This window comes from Podarcis pityusensis, assembly GCF_964106645.2.
Source record: "Podarcis pityusensis genome assembly, chromosome: 17".
Classification (NCBI taxonomy): Eukaryota; Metazoa; Chordata; class Lepidosauria; order Squamata; family Lacertidae; genus Podarcis; species Podarcis pityusensis.
The window spans coordinates 32,142,439-32,158,672 of NC_138042.1; the positions used below are offsets into that span (position 1 = coordinate 32,142,439).

The 16,234-nt window shown below is 45.3% G+C and overlaps 1 protein-coding gene across 3 annotated transcripts in view; it reads right to left on the minus strand.

Moving 5' to 3' along the window:
* Nucleotides 1–16,234, minus strand: part of GAK (cyclin G associated kinase) — a 74,240-nt gene that overhangs the window by 6,761 nt on the left and 51,245 nt on the right. Inside the window, exons 19-24 of one of the 3 annotated variants that reach the window (XM_080986680.1) lie at nt 15,498–15,691; nt 15,155–15,310; nt 13,521–14,012; nt 9,905–10,075; nt 1,896–2,033; nt 900–1,019 (exon numbers count right to left, since the gene is read on the minus strand). In XM_080986680.1, the coding sequence (XP_080842806.1) occupies nt 900–1,019; nt 1,896–2,033; nt 9,905–10,075; nt 13,521–14,012; nt 15,155–15,310; nt 15,498–15,691 (1,271 nt within the window). The remainder of the gene's footprint in view (nt 1–899; nt 1,020–1,895; nt 2,034–9,904; nt 10,076–13,520; nt 14,013–15,154; nt 15,311–15,497; nt 15,692–16,234) is intronic. The other 2 variants (XM_080986682.1, XM_080986681.1) reach the window with 2 other exon arrangements.

Consider the following 16,234-nt stretch of genomic DNA (forward strand, 5'->3'; position numbering starts at 1 on the left):
AAGGCTGCAAGTTCCCCAACCTTGCCTTGTACCTAGTCATGTAGTGATTCCTGAATGCATCCCTCGCTCCCCAGCATTACTTCCCAAAGATGGTCATAACTTCTTTACAAGCAACCAAATTCAGATGCCAGGATGCAAATCTTATGGCATGATGCTGCTTGGTTTCAGCTTTCTGCCTAGATCTCTCAGGTGGCGCTGTGGGTTAAACCACAGAGCCTAGGACTTGCCGATCAGAAGGTCGGCGGTTCGAATCCCCGCGACGGGGTGAGCTCCCGTTGCTCGGTCCCTGCTCCTGCCAACCTAGCAGTTCGAAAGCACATCAAAGTGCAAGTAGATAAATAGGTACCGCTCTGGCGGGAAGGTAAATGGCGTTTCCGTGCGCTGCTCTGGTTCGCCAGAAGCAGCTTAGTCATGCTAGCCACATGACCCGGAAGTTGTACGCCGGCTCCCTCGGTCAATAAAGCGAGATGAGTGCCGCAACCCCAGAGTCGGTCATGACTGGACCTAATGGTCAGGGGTCCCTTTACCTTTACTTTTAAAAATGGCACGAACTAAAAACAAGTTTAAAGGGCTTTGGTTGCCTTGTACAAAAAGCCTACAAGCACCAAACGTGACCGCTAACACTCAGATCTGAACATGTTCTCTGTATGGCTGGTTCGAGGAGTGATGAGAGGGAAAGCCCCACAGCCCAGAGGGGTATCCTGTAGAGGTGCCCCAGTAAACTGAACAAAAACCAAACACCAAACAAAGTAAGCAAGGACTCTTGTATCGAAATGACTACATTTTTATTTTACAGACCCGCTCCAGCATTTTAACTACATTATCCACCTTGAATGTACAGGATAAACACACTCTACTGCAACTCTGTTCTTCCTTTTATTGGTCACTTAAACACTTACCTGGAAGGCCGGTTCTCAGGTTAGCAAGGTCAGCAAAAGGGTCAAAGTTCTGTGATTTTGCTTGACTGAATGAAAGGCCTGAAGTGGCGTTTGTGGGTCCTCCTGTCGTAAAAGCCGGGCCTATGTAATAAGACACAATTATTACGCTCTACAAAATATCACATGGGTGGCTGCAAATACTGCTATGCCACACTATTCAGCATTCTTCTCAATCAATGGATGAAATATGCTTCTGTTCATTCCTTACGACTGACACTTTCACATGCTATGATCTGTATATGTATATGTGTGTATATACATACATACATACATACATACATACATACATATATGGCTTTTTGTTTAACGATGCAGAGGGGCTTGGGAATTTTGGTCTTGCCTGCTCTAATCTTTATCAAATTAAGAAAGCTTACATTTTGGTGTTAATTGTTATCTGTGTAATTTTTACATCGAATCACACACTCACCTAAAACAATCTCCTTTTATATTCCCAGGTGAATATGACTGCTAAAAAAGCATGCTGGGCTGTGCCTTGTGTATGCTGTCAACATTCAGTTAATGCTTTAGAAGGAATAAGGCAGGGACAGCTGCATTGCTAACCACAGTTATTAGGCTGTCTGTCAGTATGCTTTTTATTATGCTTATATTACATTTCTATCACTGATGTTCTGCAATGTGTTTTTAACATTGCATACCGCCCTGGGAACTTCTGATAAAGGGGGGGAATATAAATTGAATAAATAACAGTAATAATAATAATCTGCCTTGCATGCAGAAGGCCTCAGGTTCAATCTCCAGTGTGAGGTGGAAGAGACTCTTGTCTGACAGCCCCTGCTACTCTATGTAATGGGCTTGGTATAAGGCAGCTTCCTATGTTATTTGATAAAAATCCAAGACTATTACGTGACCAAGTGTTTCACATACACACAATGTTTCGGCAGCTCTGCGTATACCGCCAGCTGCCAAATAAATGGAAGCGACTCCCTTGCACGATACCTTCCAAAGTGGACTTCTTTGGTGGTGCGGGCGCCGCAGTGCTAATTGCTGGGGCATCTGCCCAGGAATCCCAGCCGCCTAGAAGGTCAGGCTGGCTTGCGGAGGAAGCCATTTTAGGTGGGTCTGGTGTCAAATTCCCTAGAGGGATGCAAACCAAAATTCAGGGATAAGGTAAAAGCAGGCAGGTAACGCTGTGTAATCTTAACAAGGAATACAGATTCAAATGCAGCAATTATACTGGATTTTTTTTAAAAAAATAAAAATTTATCTCTTAGAAATCAATTAGAGTTTGTTCACACACACACACACACACACACACACACACACAGATTCTGTTCCAGCAGAGCTCTTTTTATGACATTATAAACAATAACTTGGGGTCACCCAAATGGCTTGGCAACAGCTTCAGAGCAGACAAATTACAGCTCTTCATTGAGGTCTGTCTGTTTTTGCTATTTATTTTGCATTTTTGTTTTTGCGTCTCTTTTGTTTTGTTTTTGTGACTGTGTGGAACCCAGTTCAGCTACCGACTGATTGATTGTGTGACTGCAGTGCATTGTTTATTGCTTTCATTTTATGGATCAGTGGTCTCATAAGATTGTAAAATTCATGTTAAACTGCTGTTTTAGGGGTTGTTTTTAAAAGTCTGGAACGGATTAATCCATTTTGCATTACTTTCTATAGGAAAGCACGCCTTGGTTTTGGAATGGACTTCCAGAACGGATTAAGTTTGAGAACCAAGCTACCACTGTACTTCAAGGTGAAGAACCCCACCACTAGCTTAGATGACTAAAAACAAACTTCTCCATCAATTTGTCTGTGAACAGCTATTTGTCCATAGAACCCTGTTTGCAGAGAAGCAATATGCCATTGAACAACCAATAAGTCTCAAACCTGAAAGAAATGTGGTTGTCCACCATTTGTCTAGACCAGGGTTTCTCAAACTTGGGTCTCTTGCTGTTTTTGGACTACAGTTCCCATCATCCCTGACCACTGGTCCTGCCAGCTGGGGATGGTGGGACTTGTAGTCCAAAAACAGCTGGAGACCCAAGTTTGGGAAACCCTGGTCTAGATGAAGGTTTGAGCTGATCCAGCTCAAAAGGATCTTATATTGCACTCTGAAATGCAACATGAACTGTAAACCGGCCTTCCTAGCACAAACATTTTGTCATATAACTCAAGGAGATTACGTACAACCAAGATATTTATTCTTCTCCAGAATCTGATAGTATGGAAACAGAACTATAAGCTGTAGTAGCTGGCACCCAGCTGAAAACAGACTAGCCGTTAATGTTCACATATGCTTACTATTTTTTTAATTTAAAAAAGTCTAACCTACAGAAGATTTGCTTTGCAATGCGAAATGTTTATCCAAATTTCAGCTACCATCTGTGATAATATAATCAAAATAATTTGTTGCACTTTTCAAATAATTGAATTGCAGCTGCAGCTGAGTCTGTAACTGCACTCAAAATAGTACGAGCCAAATCGGTACGTTGATTGTGGCTCCGTTCTAAAATTATTTACTGGACATTCATCTGATACAGAAGAATGAAACCATAGCCTACAGGACTATAGATCTAGATCCCATAACTAACAAACTTCCCCTTCCCTGTGCATCTCTATCATTCCAAGAAATGAAAGCTATTAACACAGGTCATTGGTGTAGCTAAGCAGGTGTCCCAGAGGCCTTGTTGCTCTGTGTGTCCAGCTAAAAGTTCTCTCTGGACAACCAAGACACAGGCTAGAGTGTCACAGCTCTGGTAAGCAAGGAGCTTATGCGGGTGGCGCTGTGGGGTAAACCACAGAGCCTAGGACTTGCCGATCAGAAGGTCGGCGGTTTGAATCCCTGCGACGGGGCGAGCTCCCATTGCTCGGTCCCTGCTCCTGCCAACCTAGCAGTTCGAAAGCACCTCAAAGTGCAAGTAGATAAATAGGTACCACTCCGGCAGGAAGGTAAACGGCGTTTCCGGTTCGCCAGAAGCGGCTTAGTCATGCTGGCCACATGACCCGGAAGCCGTACGCCGGCTCCCTCGGCCAATAAAGCGAGATGAGCGCCGCAACCCCAGAGCCGGCCACAACTGGACCTAATGGTCAGGGGTCCCTTTACCTTTACCTTATCCATGCCACTACAGGAGACTGTGCTTAACATAGGAAGCTGCCTTACACCTAGTCAGAGCTTTGTTCCATGAAGCTCAGTACTGTCTAGACTGACTGGTGGTGGCTCTAGTTTCAGGCAGGAAGTGGAGACACCAGAGATTGAACCTGGAAACTTCAGCATGCAAGGCAGATGCGCCAGCAATTTACTGCGGTCCCTTCTCTGCTGGTGACTAAAGATTACATTGAGTCCTAAAGTGATCACAAGAGTAGCACTTAGCCACTAAAAGTTAGAGTTGTCTGTAGCCAAGGAGGGAGGCATCTCAGGTAGAAGGCTTTCAAGCAGTTTTAACCTGCTTTATAGCAGGGGCAGTTATAGAAACTCAGGTATATAAGCTAAGGGCCAAATGGCTCCTTAAAGCAAGGTTGCAGTCACCAAAATGGAATGTCTAGTTGCCATTTTGGGTAAGATGGCTCTAAAGTCTTATTTTTCAAATGATGGGCGGAGATTGATTCTCAGTTAAACATCTGGCTAGTTCGGATGATAACCTTGAGCTAGGTGAAGAGCTTTGAGAACTTAAAGAAGAACAGTCACCTTTTCTAGGGACAGTCCACATATATACAGTGGTACCTCGGGTTACATACGCTTCAGGTTACATACACTCTGAGTTTACTCAGAGTATGACTAATATTGGATACAATCCTATATTAAACAGCTAATTGAGTTCCACTCTCTATTATCAGAGTTGAATAACTATTACAGTGGTACCTCAGGTTACACACGCTTCAGGTTACAGACTCCGCTAACCCAGAAATAGTACCTCGGGTTAAGAACTTTGCTTCAGGATGAGAACAGAAATTGTGCTCTGGCGGTGCGGCGGCGGGAGGCCCCATTAGTGAAGTGGTGCTTCAGGTTAAGAACAGTTTCAGGTTAAGAACGGACCTCCAGAATGAATTAAGTACTTAACCCGAGGTACCACTGTATTCGCCTATTGCTATTCCAATTTCTTTTTCTTAATGGCAATTGCTCAGGCTGCACAGAAAAAGCATTTTGGCTCCTGAAATCCATTCCAACTGTGCAGATAAAATATAACTGATAGAATTCTACAGGATGGGGCGTTTGTGTGTGAAAACAGTCCAGAGCCAATGATCCCAAGACATGCACCTCCAGATGGCGGAGATGTCAGGCACCATCCTGGCATCCATGAATCCTCACTTGGTCACAAGTGGTCGGTCGCAAGGTACAAAATGTGCCTGGCACCTGGCTAATTTCGAACATTGGACAAGGTGGGCACATATCAGGCTTTACAGAACACAGTTCCACATGTTGCTTACTCCTGCTCATGATGAAATGTTTAGTACAGTGGTCCCTCAGGTTAAGTACTTAATTCGTTCTGGAAGTCCGTACTTAACCTGAAACTGTTCTTAACCTGAAGCATGGGGTCTCCTGCTGCTGCCGTGCCACCAGAGCACGATTTCTGTTCTCATCCTGAAGCAAAGTTCTTAACCTGAAGCACTATTTCTGGGTTAGCGGAGTCTGTAACCTGAAGCGTATGTAACCTGAAACGTATGTAACCCAAGGTACCACTGTAACTTGCACCCAAAACTTATTAAGCTTATGTCAAGTATTTATTTAGAGCACGGATATCACAACTACTGTTCACTGTTAAAATGGGTATGTGTACAGAGATCATTTAAGAAAAGACACTGAGCATTACATTTATGCTGTAAGCCCCAATAACAGAAATCTCTGTCGCTGCTGTACTAACAGATCTTAAGGCAAAGCCTTAAGACAACTGTGCTCAGAAGATCTTTTAATTCTCTAATTAAAGACGACAACCAGGACGTCCTGAGGAGGAAGACACAGGTACAGGATGACATAAGATTTAAGCCCGTCTAAGACTGATACACATACTATCGCTTTGCAATCCAGCCACCGCCATCTAGAAGAGGCATGATGGTTCCATTTAAGATTTGTCTCCTTGCATTCACCACCTTAGGACCTCTTATTTGTGCAGGACCACAAATTTGGTGGCTAGTCTTTCTAGAGAACGCAACACTGAGGAGTCTGGGACTGTTCCAACTTTGTAAAAGACAATATTGAGGTAGATGGAGTAAGGGTCTGTCTCAACATAAGGCAACTGTAGATATATGAGTTAATAAGATATGAATGGGGAACGTGCATAAGCAGAATTCTGTACATGACCATTCAGTATGCATGTAGGCCAACACAACAGAGAATGTAAATGCACTTGACAGCATATGCAGAGAATCTTGTAGACTGGGCAATATGTATAAGTCTCCAAATGGTATCAAAGAAATGCTAATTCAGTTTAGGGATTTCATGCATTGCCCAGTCAATGAGAATTTCCATTATAACGCCCACACTTCACACTGCAACTCCTATTAATCACATATTTTGTGATTAAAAAGGACAACAGTACTAGTAAATCATAATACAACAACACCAAACAGACTAAACAAAAACAGTCCGCAGAACAATTTCACAGAAAACCACAGTAAGTTATTTTCAGAAGCTGGTAATGGAAAACATGTACGTCTTGAAACAAGATCATAAGAGCAACTTGACAATGTGAAAACCTTGGTTTCACTATCAGCCAAGGAGATAACTTGTGCTGGGATGGTACACTGAGGCATGAACAGATGACCGCTTCAGTAATGGCTTTTTAAGTTTGCTTAATTCATGCATTGCCTTGGTCCTGTCAGAATGGCCCATGAAACAGAAACCCGGCTTACGTCAAATTGAACAATTTGCCCATCTAGCTCAGGGACTGCCAATGTTGTGCCCTTGAGGCCTTCTCGCTGGTAAGACATCTGAGGGCAGCCCTGTATAAGGAAGCTTTTTAATGTTTTAATGTTTTACTGTGTTTTTATATATGTTGGAAGCAGCCCAGAGTGGCGAGGGCAACCCAGTCAGATGGGGGGGGGGGATACAAATAATAAATTGTTGTTGTTGTTGTTGTTAAGTTCAGAACCAGACAGAAGCAACCTATGTCCCAACAAATCCCTGTTCCATGCTTTCAAAGCTGAAAAGGGGTGCGCTCCCTCTCAAGTTTCTCACGCCTTGCGGGGATGTTGAGGTTGCAAGTGTGCACTCTTTTGTAATGCTTGGGTCTTCTTCCGTCTGCAAAGGTGACATCTGGTTTTACGCAACAAGGCTGCACCCTGGATCAGGGCTGGATTTAGATTTGATGAGGCCATTAAGCTACTGAAGGTAATGGGTCCCTTTATATGTCCAGCTGTCCTTTGTCAACAACAAACTGTCGCTGTTTTTTTGTGTTGAATATATGCTATATGGTAAGTTATGGACCTAATAGGTATCTAAAGCCATTTGCACATAACAAATGGGAGCCTACACAACACAAAATGCTGTTGCTGTATGTCGGGGTTTTTTTATCTTATATTTTGGAAATCTACATCCAGTTTTTTTCCCTTTAAATTTTTGGGGGGGCCCCAAGAGAGTGGGGCCCTAAGCTATAGTTTGTTTAGCTTATACATAAACATAGCTGTCAACTTTTCCCTTTTCTTGCAAGGAATCCTATTCGGAATAAGGGAATTTCCCTTTAAAAAAGTGAAACGTTGGCAGCTATGTACGTAAATCTGGCACTGCCCTCGACCAAAGCTGCCTCCAGCTTCCTCATTTGGTTGATCAAAGCTCTCCAGCCTCAAGTCTCCACAAGGAGGTTGTGGGGAGGAGAGCTGGGATCCCTGCTCCTGCTTCCAAAGCGACAGAAGGAGGAAGGAGGAGATCCTCTCCTCCTCCAAGCCAGGTTTCCCCCCCTCCCCCCCCCCAATTTCTTCCTCTTCCTGTGTCGGCGCCTGTCAACCTAAGCATGATCCCAACGATGCTCACGACAACCACAGAGGTCACTGCCCAACGTGCCAGCAAATCTCATTCGGTGACCCACAGCTGATAATTTTAGAAAGCCTCTGTGCATCTTTATCTAAGGTACAAAAGCGGGTGCTATTTGTGTGCCATTAAGTCGGCAGAGAGATCTCTTCCTGATTCCACAAGCAGCTATTTTTAGGTTTAATCAGGAGAGAAGCCTGAACAACAAATGTGTGCGTACTTCTTCTAAGAGTTCAGAGTTGTTACAAGTAGGAGATCAGGGTTATTTTACACATCCTGTTAACACCCACACATGCAAGCCTTCAGCTAGGGCTTTTTTTGTGTTGAGCGGCATTGATGTTGTGCTCCAACACAGAGACACTATCCCACATCATTTTCGCACACAACAGGATTCTAATAAATCAGTAAGGAAAGGGGTGGAAATAGCTGCAACCTGATCTCTCATTTCCCTGTGCCTATGGTGGAAACACACATGCGTATAGTAAAAAGCAATTGCAAAGTCAGCCCAGTGGCTCCAACTTGCAGTTTTCTCCACTTTCCTTAAATGAGCTGGGGGGGAAATGCATTTTCTTAGCACAGAAGAAAATGAGAGTCCTCCTGTGTGCAGCGGGCATTTGATCAGATCTGTGTACAGCGCACTGAATTCATAGCATTCTTGCTGATTTGATTAAAACCAAGTGCCTATGCCATAATTGCCACAGGTGTCTGCATTCAATTCTTCGGGGTTGTTTTTTAATCAGAATGAAAAGAAGACAGAGGAATTCAAAATGGGATACAAACAGGTACAAGTCTGCAGACAATTGGTTTTTTAATATTACGGCATAGTTATTTATGTTTGCCTTTATGATTTCAGAGCTCTAAAGCTCTGCATTTATGTATCTCCACCTCCTTTACCTTTTCCAGCCTAAAGGAACTGTTTTGCCAAACAATTACAGTGGTACCTCGGCTTATGTACTTAATTCCTTCCGGAGGTCCGTTCTTAACCTGAAACTGTTCTTAACCTGAAGCACCACTTTAGCTAATGGGGCCTCCTGCTGCCACTGCGCTGCCGGAGCACAATTTCTGTTCTCATCCTGAAGGAAAGTTCTTAACCTGAAGCACTATTTCTGGGTTAGCGGACTCTGTAACCTGAAGCGTATGTAACCTGAAGCGTATGTAACCCGAGGTACCACTGTAATAATTACCACCGCTAGTTCTCAAGTATTTGATTTCAAATCTAAGTTAGCTGAACTTAAGTTCCATGTCCAAGTCAACTAATTTAGGCTGTAATCCCAATTTCTGGGAGTAAATCCTGCTGAATTCAATAGGCCTTACTTCTGAGTAGATATGGTTGGGGCTGCGCTGTTAGTCGGGACCCAGCCATTATCTTCTAGCTTGCTTTATTTAAACTGAAAAAAGTGCTATCAGACTTCCTACACCATACAGAAGATAGTACTTAAATTATTAGCTCCTAGTTAAAGGGATATGCAATCTGTAAGTGCCAGGCAGTACAAAATGTTGTTACAAGACACAAATGGTTAAGGATGGCAGCACATAGAGAGTGTTGAAAATCAACAAGCCGATTTGTTCTATCATTCTAGAAGGTGAAATGAACTTCTGCAGCTAGTGGCCATTTTCATGCCTTAATGTTAACTCAAAGCATGGAATAAGTTTGCCCACAATTTCACAGTTAAGTGTGTGACAGTTTGTATAGCAACATACACTGTTAACTCCCAGAACATTGGCTGGGGAACAGTGGCAGGGGGAATACTTACGGGGGTTTAATAATTTTGAAATGTGATGTGCTGGGAACCCAATTTCAACTATCTTCACCCAAAATGAGCTTGTAAAAAGGTAAATTAGCAAAACTTTAGCTATGTTACAGGGGGAAAGATAACCATACACCTGCGACACAAAGCTTGTTAAAATAGCAACACCACCAAGTTGATCCGTTAGACATTAATCCACCTTGACTAATCTGAGTGGAGCATGTCACTCAACAGGCTATGGGACTGTCGGGGGAAGAGGGGGAGTGAGGAAACCACATCAAACATGCACTTACCTAAATTAAGGAAGTCTGTGCTAGAGGAAGGTGGTGGTGCGCTGTGTGTGGAAGGAAATGTACCAGGTGCGGTTGGTTCATTCGGACTAAGGAAGTCACCAAATAGATCGGGGCCGGTAAGAGTCGGATTGTCAGAACCCGAGGAGACTGTGAATGGGTCAAACGGGTCAGCTGGAGACAAAACACAGCATTATTGGTGTTACTTGAGATGCTTCAAGACAACCGATGAAAAAGAAGAAGTCATGGGCAATATGAGAAGGCGGCACACAAAACTATTTAGGGTATCTTGCTTCCAAGCACACTGGCACAACTCTGCCCTCTGCCACCCACCCCTGTCACTGGGGTTTAGACGCTATTGCACAACACAAGGATTTCTGCCAATCACCAACAGGAAGAACGACGATCTGCTGCCTGTAAAGTCCCCCCTTTTCTCCCTATAAAGAAAAAACAAAGCAAACCCTACGACGTCAAGTCAACCACGCAAGCCCAGTAACAATTCCACCCAAGCAAATCAAGTTGCAAACTGAAGTTAGTGGAAAGTTTTTCAAGCTGGCAGATTCCCCTAGCAGAAACAGTTACCCAAGTGGACTTGCTACCCCTAATAGGAACATTTAAAAAGCCATACTGTACCAGTCTGCACAATGGAAGGCATTGCTGATCTTTTTTTCCCTTTCCTTTTAAATTTTTTTTTAAAGAGCAGTGACTGCAAAGGCTGTGAAATAAACGGAAGGATGCCAAAAAGGCAGCCTCCAGCCGGAAGGTCTTTCACTGAGTACTGTCAAGCAGCAGCTAATTGGAGCTGCTCAGAGGACAGTATTTATAGTTAGCAGGGAGTGGCAAGCAATGGCCAGCAGGGAGCCTGGCTGACACTCTTACCTTGCCACAGGGCTGTATTCACAGGCCAAGACGCTTTTAGAGCCCGGCCGGTTCTGACACACCCACCCGTCGAAGCTAGAGCTCAGCAGAGTCCATTCTGAATGCGACCACGGAAAAGGAATCTGCCCGTTTTAGGGAACACCTCCCCATCCCACCAGCTCTTTATTTCCGATGCAAGCAGGTAGTTAAAGCTACCGCCCCTGGCACCGCTAGTTTTCATCAGGCTTCAACAGGAATTCAATAATGAGCAAGCGAATTCTCAGAGCCAGCTGAGGCCCCGCGTGCAATCCCCTATCTGGAAGCACTCAAAACAATCACAGCACTGTTGCTCTCTCCTGCGACGTCAAGATGTATATTAACAAGCAATGGAACAAGACGCTTCCCCAAAGCCGTTTTTTTTGTCCTCCTTTGGGAGTGGTCATATGACAAAGCCATGCTGCTCTTGCCTTCCACAACCTGCCCCCACGCCCTAGTGTTAAGGAAATATTTCAATGTTAAAACTGCGTTTCTGGCCATTGGAAGACCCAATAATTAACGTTTATGATGATCACAGAATCACAGAGCTGGAAGGGACCATGAGAGTCATCGAGTCCACCTCCCTGCAATGCAGGAATCTTTTTGCCCAACATGGGGCTCGAACCCACAACTCTGAGATTCAGAGTCTCTTTCATGCTCTGCCAAACGTGCTTAAACTTTTAAAAAAGGTAAATGGCCTCTGGAACAGAATACACCACATATTAAATTCCGCATGAAGATAAACCATTCTAAACTAGGGGGTCCATTTCCCCCCGCTTCCTCCCAGTGCACAACCTCTATGCCAGCCATGCCCAAACTCGGCCCTCCAGATATTTTGGGACTACAACTCCCATCATCCCTAGGTAACAGGACCAGTGGTCAGGGATGATGGGAACTGTAGTCCCAAAACAACTGGAGGGCCAAGTTTGGCCATGCCTGCTCTAGGCATTTAATCCAAGTGGCTGCTTCTTGTTTCAAGGAATCATTCAGAATCCAGAAAGCAGATCGGCTTATTAGATGGCCAACAGCCAAACTGCAAGTCACAGCTCACTGGTGAGTTTTGAGAGCCTCTGGAAGTGTGGCCAGTCCCAATCAAATTATTTAACTCCACCAGAGAGACTGCCTAGCAAAAAGCGTATGCTGATTTTGTACTCATTTTACACTATGGCCAGCTAAGAGACATTCTGCTGCAAAGTTCTGATTTGTAACTTTTTAATCTTCATTGAAGAAATGAGAGGAAAAGACTACCAGTGGGGCTAATACCCCTAATTGGTACACTCTAATGTCTGACACAATCTGCTCCTAAATACTAGTTGCTGGAAATTGCTTTTGCACTCAGGTCCTGCTTTGTGGGCTTCCCAGAGGCACCTGGTTGGCCACTTTGAGAAGATAATGCTGGATGAGACTTGACCACTGGCCTCAGGGGCTTCCTGGGGGGTTTTGGCACCTGAGCAAAACATTCTGCTGCTCCCCATTGCGGCGGCAAACTCCTTAAGGCCAGGGAGACCACAGGGAGACCAGCACCCTTTGGGGTACTGCTTGAGATGACCGCCTCATCCTGAGATGACCGCCTCATGGGCAGGCAGGTTCTGACCGGCCTGATCCAGAAGGCTCTTTCTATGTTTCCTACGGGAGGAACTTTGAGGCTCACAAGCACCTTCCCCAATGCCCATTACTCTGTGAAGAAGGCAACACCTGAATCAGACTGCACTGTGGTTTACTGGCACGTGAGATTGCCTCGATCCTGTAATTCGCCCTTCTCCTTTTGAGACAGATCATGGCATCTGCAAGATTATTATCATTATTAATTAAATGTGCATACTGCCCTTTATCCATAGATCTCAGGGCAGTTCACAACATAAAAATACAATATAAAAAACACAAAGGACATGATAAAAACAAGAACAAAAAAAACCCAACAAACCAATAATCCTCCCCCCACCCACCCCCACCCACAAATATCTTTAAAAGGGGTGTAAGATTTTAGTCAGCCAAAGGCCTGGTTGAAGAGGAATGTTTTTGTCTGGCACCTAAAAATAGATAATGAAGAGGGAGAGCATCCCATGGATGGGGAGCCAATGCAAAGAAGGCCCTGTTCTCATGCTGCCACCCTCTGGACCTCTCGCGGAGGAGGCACATGAAGAAGGGCCTCAGAGGATGATCTCAGGGTCTGGGCAGGTTCATATGGAGAGACGTAGTTTGCAGTTCTGAGCTGTTTAAGGCTTTATAGGTCAAAACCAGCACTTTGAATTGGGTCTGGAAAGTAACTGGCAGCCACTGCAGCCGGGCCAAGATCAGTGTAATATGCTCAAACTGTCTTGCACCATAGAGCAACCCAGTCACAGGATTTTGCACCATCCAAACCATCTTCAGAGGCAACCCCACGTGTAATGAATGCATTGTAGTAATCTAACCTAGAGATTACCAGAGCATAGACGACACAAGCTAGGCTATCCCTGATGAGACCGAGGCACAGCTGGGTCACCAACCAGAGCTGATGGAAGCCTGAGCCACTCAAATGTTCCAGAGCTCAGCCAGGGCTTTGACAAGAGTGCCAGCCAGAAAGCTGCCAGAGCCACCTGGAAACCTATCTAAAAATTAAAGTAGAAGTGCTCTACAGTTCTCAACAGTCTGTGTCTGCGGACTTCTTGCGTACACTTCTAGGATGGCAGTGGGCCCAGCTGCTCATCAGAATTCCAATGAAAGGAAAGGCCCAGTTACGTACCTGCAGAAGAAGAGGTGGCTCCCGTTGAGGGGGCACTACTCTGGTGGGGGTGCGCAGAGGGCTGTGGTTGGCCACCAAAGAAGAATTCTGCTCCTCCTCCTAGAAGGTCCGCGGTAGAGTCTTCCGAACTCTCTGGAGCACTGCCAACAAACAGTTCGCTCAGCAAGTCTGCGTTGCTGGAGGAGCTCTTCATCTCCGAAGGAGGCTGCAGCAGCTCTGGGGGAGCTTCTGAATCCAGCCCAAGCAAGTCAACGCTGTCTTCTGTGGGAGTCTCTTCCGGCTGACCAGTGGGAGTGTCAAAATCAGCTTCAAACAGCGGCTCACCGTCTTCTTTTTCCAGGGCGTGTTTCACCATTTCCTCAACTGGTCTGACCTCACTGGGAAAGGCAGCAAATTCCTCGTCGGAAGGTTCGCTGTCATCCCTTTCCTCCACCAGCCGAGGTCTCTCTTTGGGGAAGGGTCCCTCAGGCGCCGCTTCGGAACATTTGCCTTCTGTTGGGTGAAGAGAAGGACATGACACCTTCTTGCAACAGGTTTACTGTAACGGTGCTATTCCACCAGTCTGCAACAACTTTTACTGGATGAACGGAGTAAGGCGGGGATGGGAAACCTTTGCTCCATCAATGGACATGTTCCTTTGGGGGTAACCCATCAAAGGCTACATGCTGGTGGTGGGAGGAGCAAGAGTCAAAATCTGGTAAGGCCCTTTTCTCTTCCTTGCCATAAGTGTGTCACAACGCCAAGGACCACGTAAAATTCAGCCAAGTGCCAAAGGCATGGGCAGCCAAGGTCCCAATCCGCATTCCTCAAATGGGCCTGCTGCCAAGCCCTAGGGATGTGGACCTCAGTCACTCCATAGCTCTCCTTTTGCTTCTGCATTGGCAACCATGATGGGGAGAGGAGGCCGGCTATAGCACAGGGCCTCTAATCGCTGGCATTTATGGCGCAGGAGCACATTGTTTCAGGACACGGGCCTAATGTCAAGACAGCAGCTCTGGAAGCCCATATCCACCAAAACCCACAGGAACCCCAGAAAGCAAAATTGTTACTCTCTAGTGAAGGAAGCTAAGAGAAATCCTGGAAATCCTGACTTTTATTTGCTGGGGAATATTCCTTTGAAACTCCCCCCCCCCCGACCTCCTACAAACACTCAAATTTCACGGAGGGATGGAGGGATTTTAAGCACTATCATTCCAGATCCTTTGCACAGAAATGATGGAAGACTGAGCTGCCCACAAATTGGGCTGCCCGTACCCTGCAATTCTGAAGGAGCAGGGCCTTTTTGTGGGATTTGGACAATTTCACGCAGAAGGACCCTTCCGCTGGGGGGGAAAGGGGAATTGAGGTCCGGCCAGAAAGGAGAAAGGAATGCAGGTGGACAACACCACCACCCTGAGACCCCTATATCAACATAGGGTCCTTGGGGACAACCTCTTACTTGGTGGCTAGTCAGCATTGCAGACTTCAGCTTTTCTCAGCCCAGAATTTTATTTTTTTATTTTACTTTTGTGGGACTTGAGTACACAGAGGATGAACACACTGATGGCAAGCCGGCCTAGAGCAAGGCTGGTGTCAAGCAACAGTCAGCACAGGAGCAACCAGAGAAGTGCTATGAAGCCATCGGTTTGCCCTACCTTGCCAGTCCAGTGTGTGGAAGAAATCTGCCTCTGCACTGCCGCTTGGTGGGGAGTCCGACTCCATGGGAGCACCTTCTGGAGATGATTCTGACTTGGAGGCTTCTGCTTCATACTGGGCAGTTGACCCCGGTTGTCTAGGTAGCTCGGGCTTACCTAACAGGCAAAAAGTTCAAATGCAAGAAATTTAGGAACATGCCACCTGTTAAGGAGATGGAAGAAATGAGAGCTCATGGTAAAAAAAAAGAAATGGGGTGGAGTGGGGAGATAAATCCCCCCATAATATGAAACGGAAGCCTTTGAAAACGCTCAAATAGAAAATCGGAAGCATTTTTCTCATTACCAAATTTTGTTAATATTTCTTGCTGCTCTTCCCGGCTGGAGAACAGGATCTTGGGATTTAGACCCTTGGTGTTCAAGTTATCCCAGGGGGCTCGCTCAGTGCTGGGCCTGTCCCGAGGCTCTACTTCAACTTCCAGATTCACTTGGAACAGGTCCGGATATTTCTCTTGAATGTCACATGCATCCAGATCGTACCTACAGCAATTTTACACAAATTGACGATGGCAATGAGTTAGACCACAATCCACAGGGAAGGTATTCTGTGCAAGCCACAGTGAAGCCAATGGGATACAAATTCAATCAATCAATCAATCAATCAATTGTATATAATCAAAGGCCTTTACAATGTACAGCAGATGATAAGAACAAAGCTGAAATCACACAACATGACCTATAAAAGCTAAAAACATAAAAATTTACAGCATGAGGTTTTAAAATTAGGAAGCATTAACATATCTAGGGGACCCGGGTGGCGCTGTGGTCTAAACCATTGAGCCTAGGGCTTGCCAATCAGAAGGTCGGCGGTTCGAATCTCCACGATGGGGTGAGCTCCCGTTGCTCGGTCCCAGCTCCTGCCAACTTAGCAGTTTGAAAAAACGTCAAAGTGCAAGTATATAAATAGGTACTGCGACAGCTGGAAGGTAAACGGCGTTTCTGTGCGCTGCTCTGGTTTCGCCAGAAGTGGCTTAGTCATGCTGGCCACATGACCCAGAAAAACTGTCTGCAGACAAACGTTGG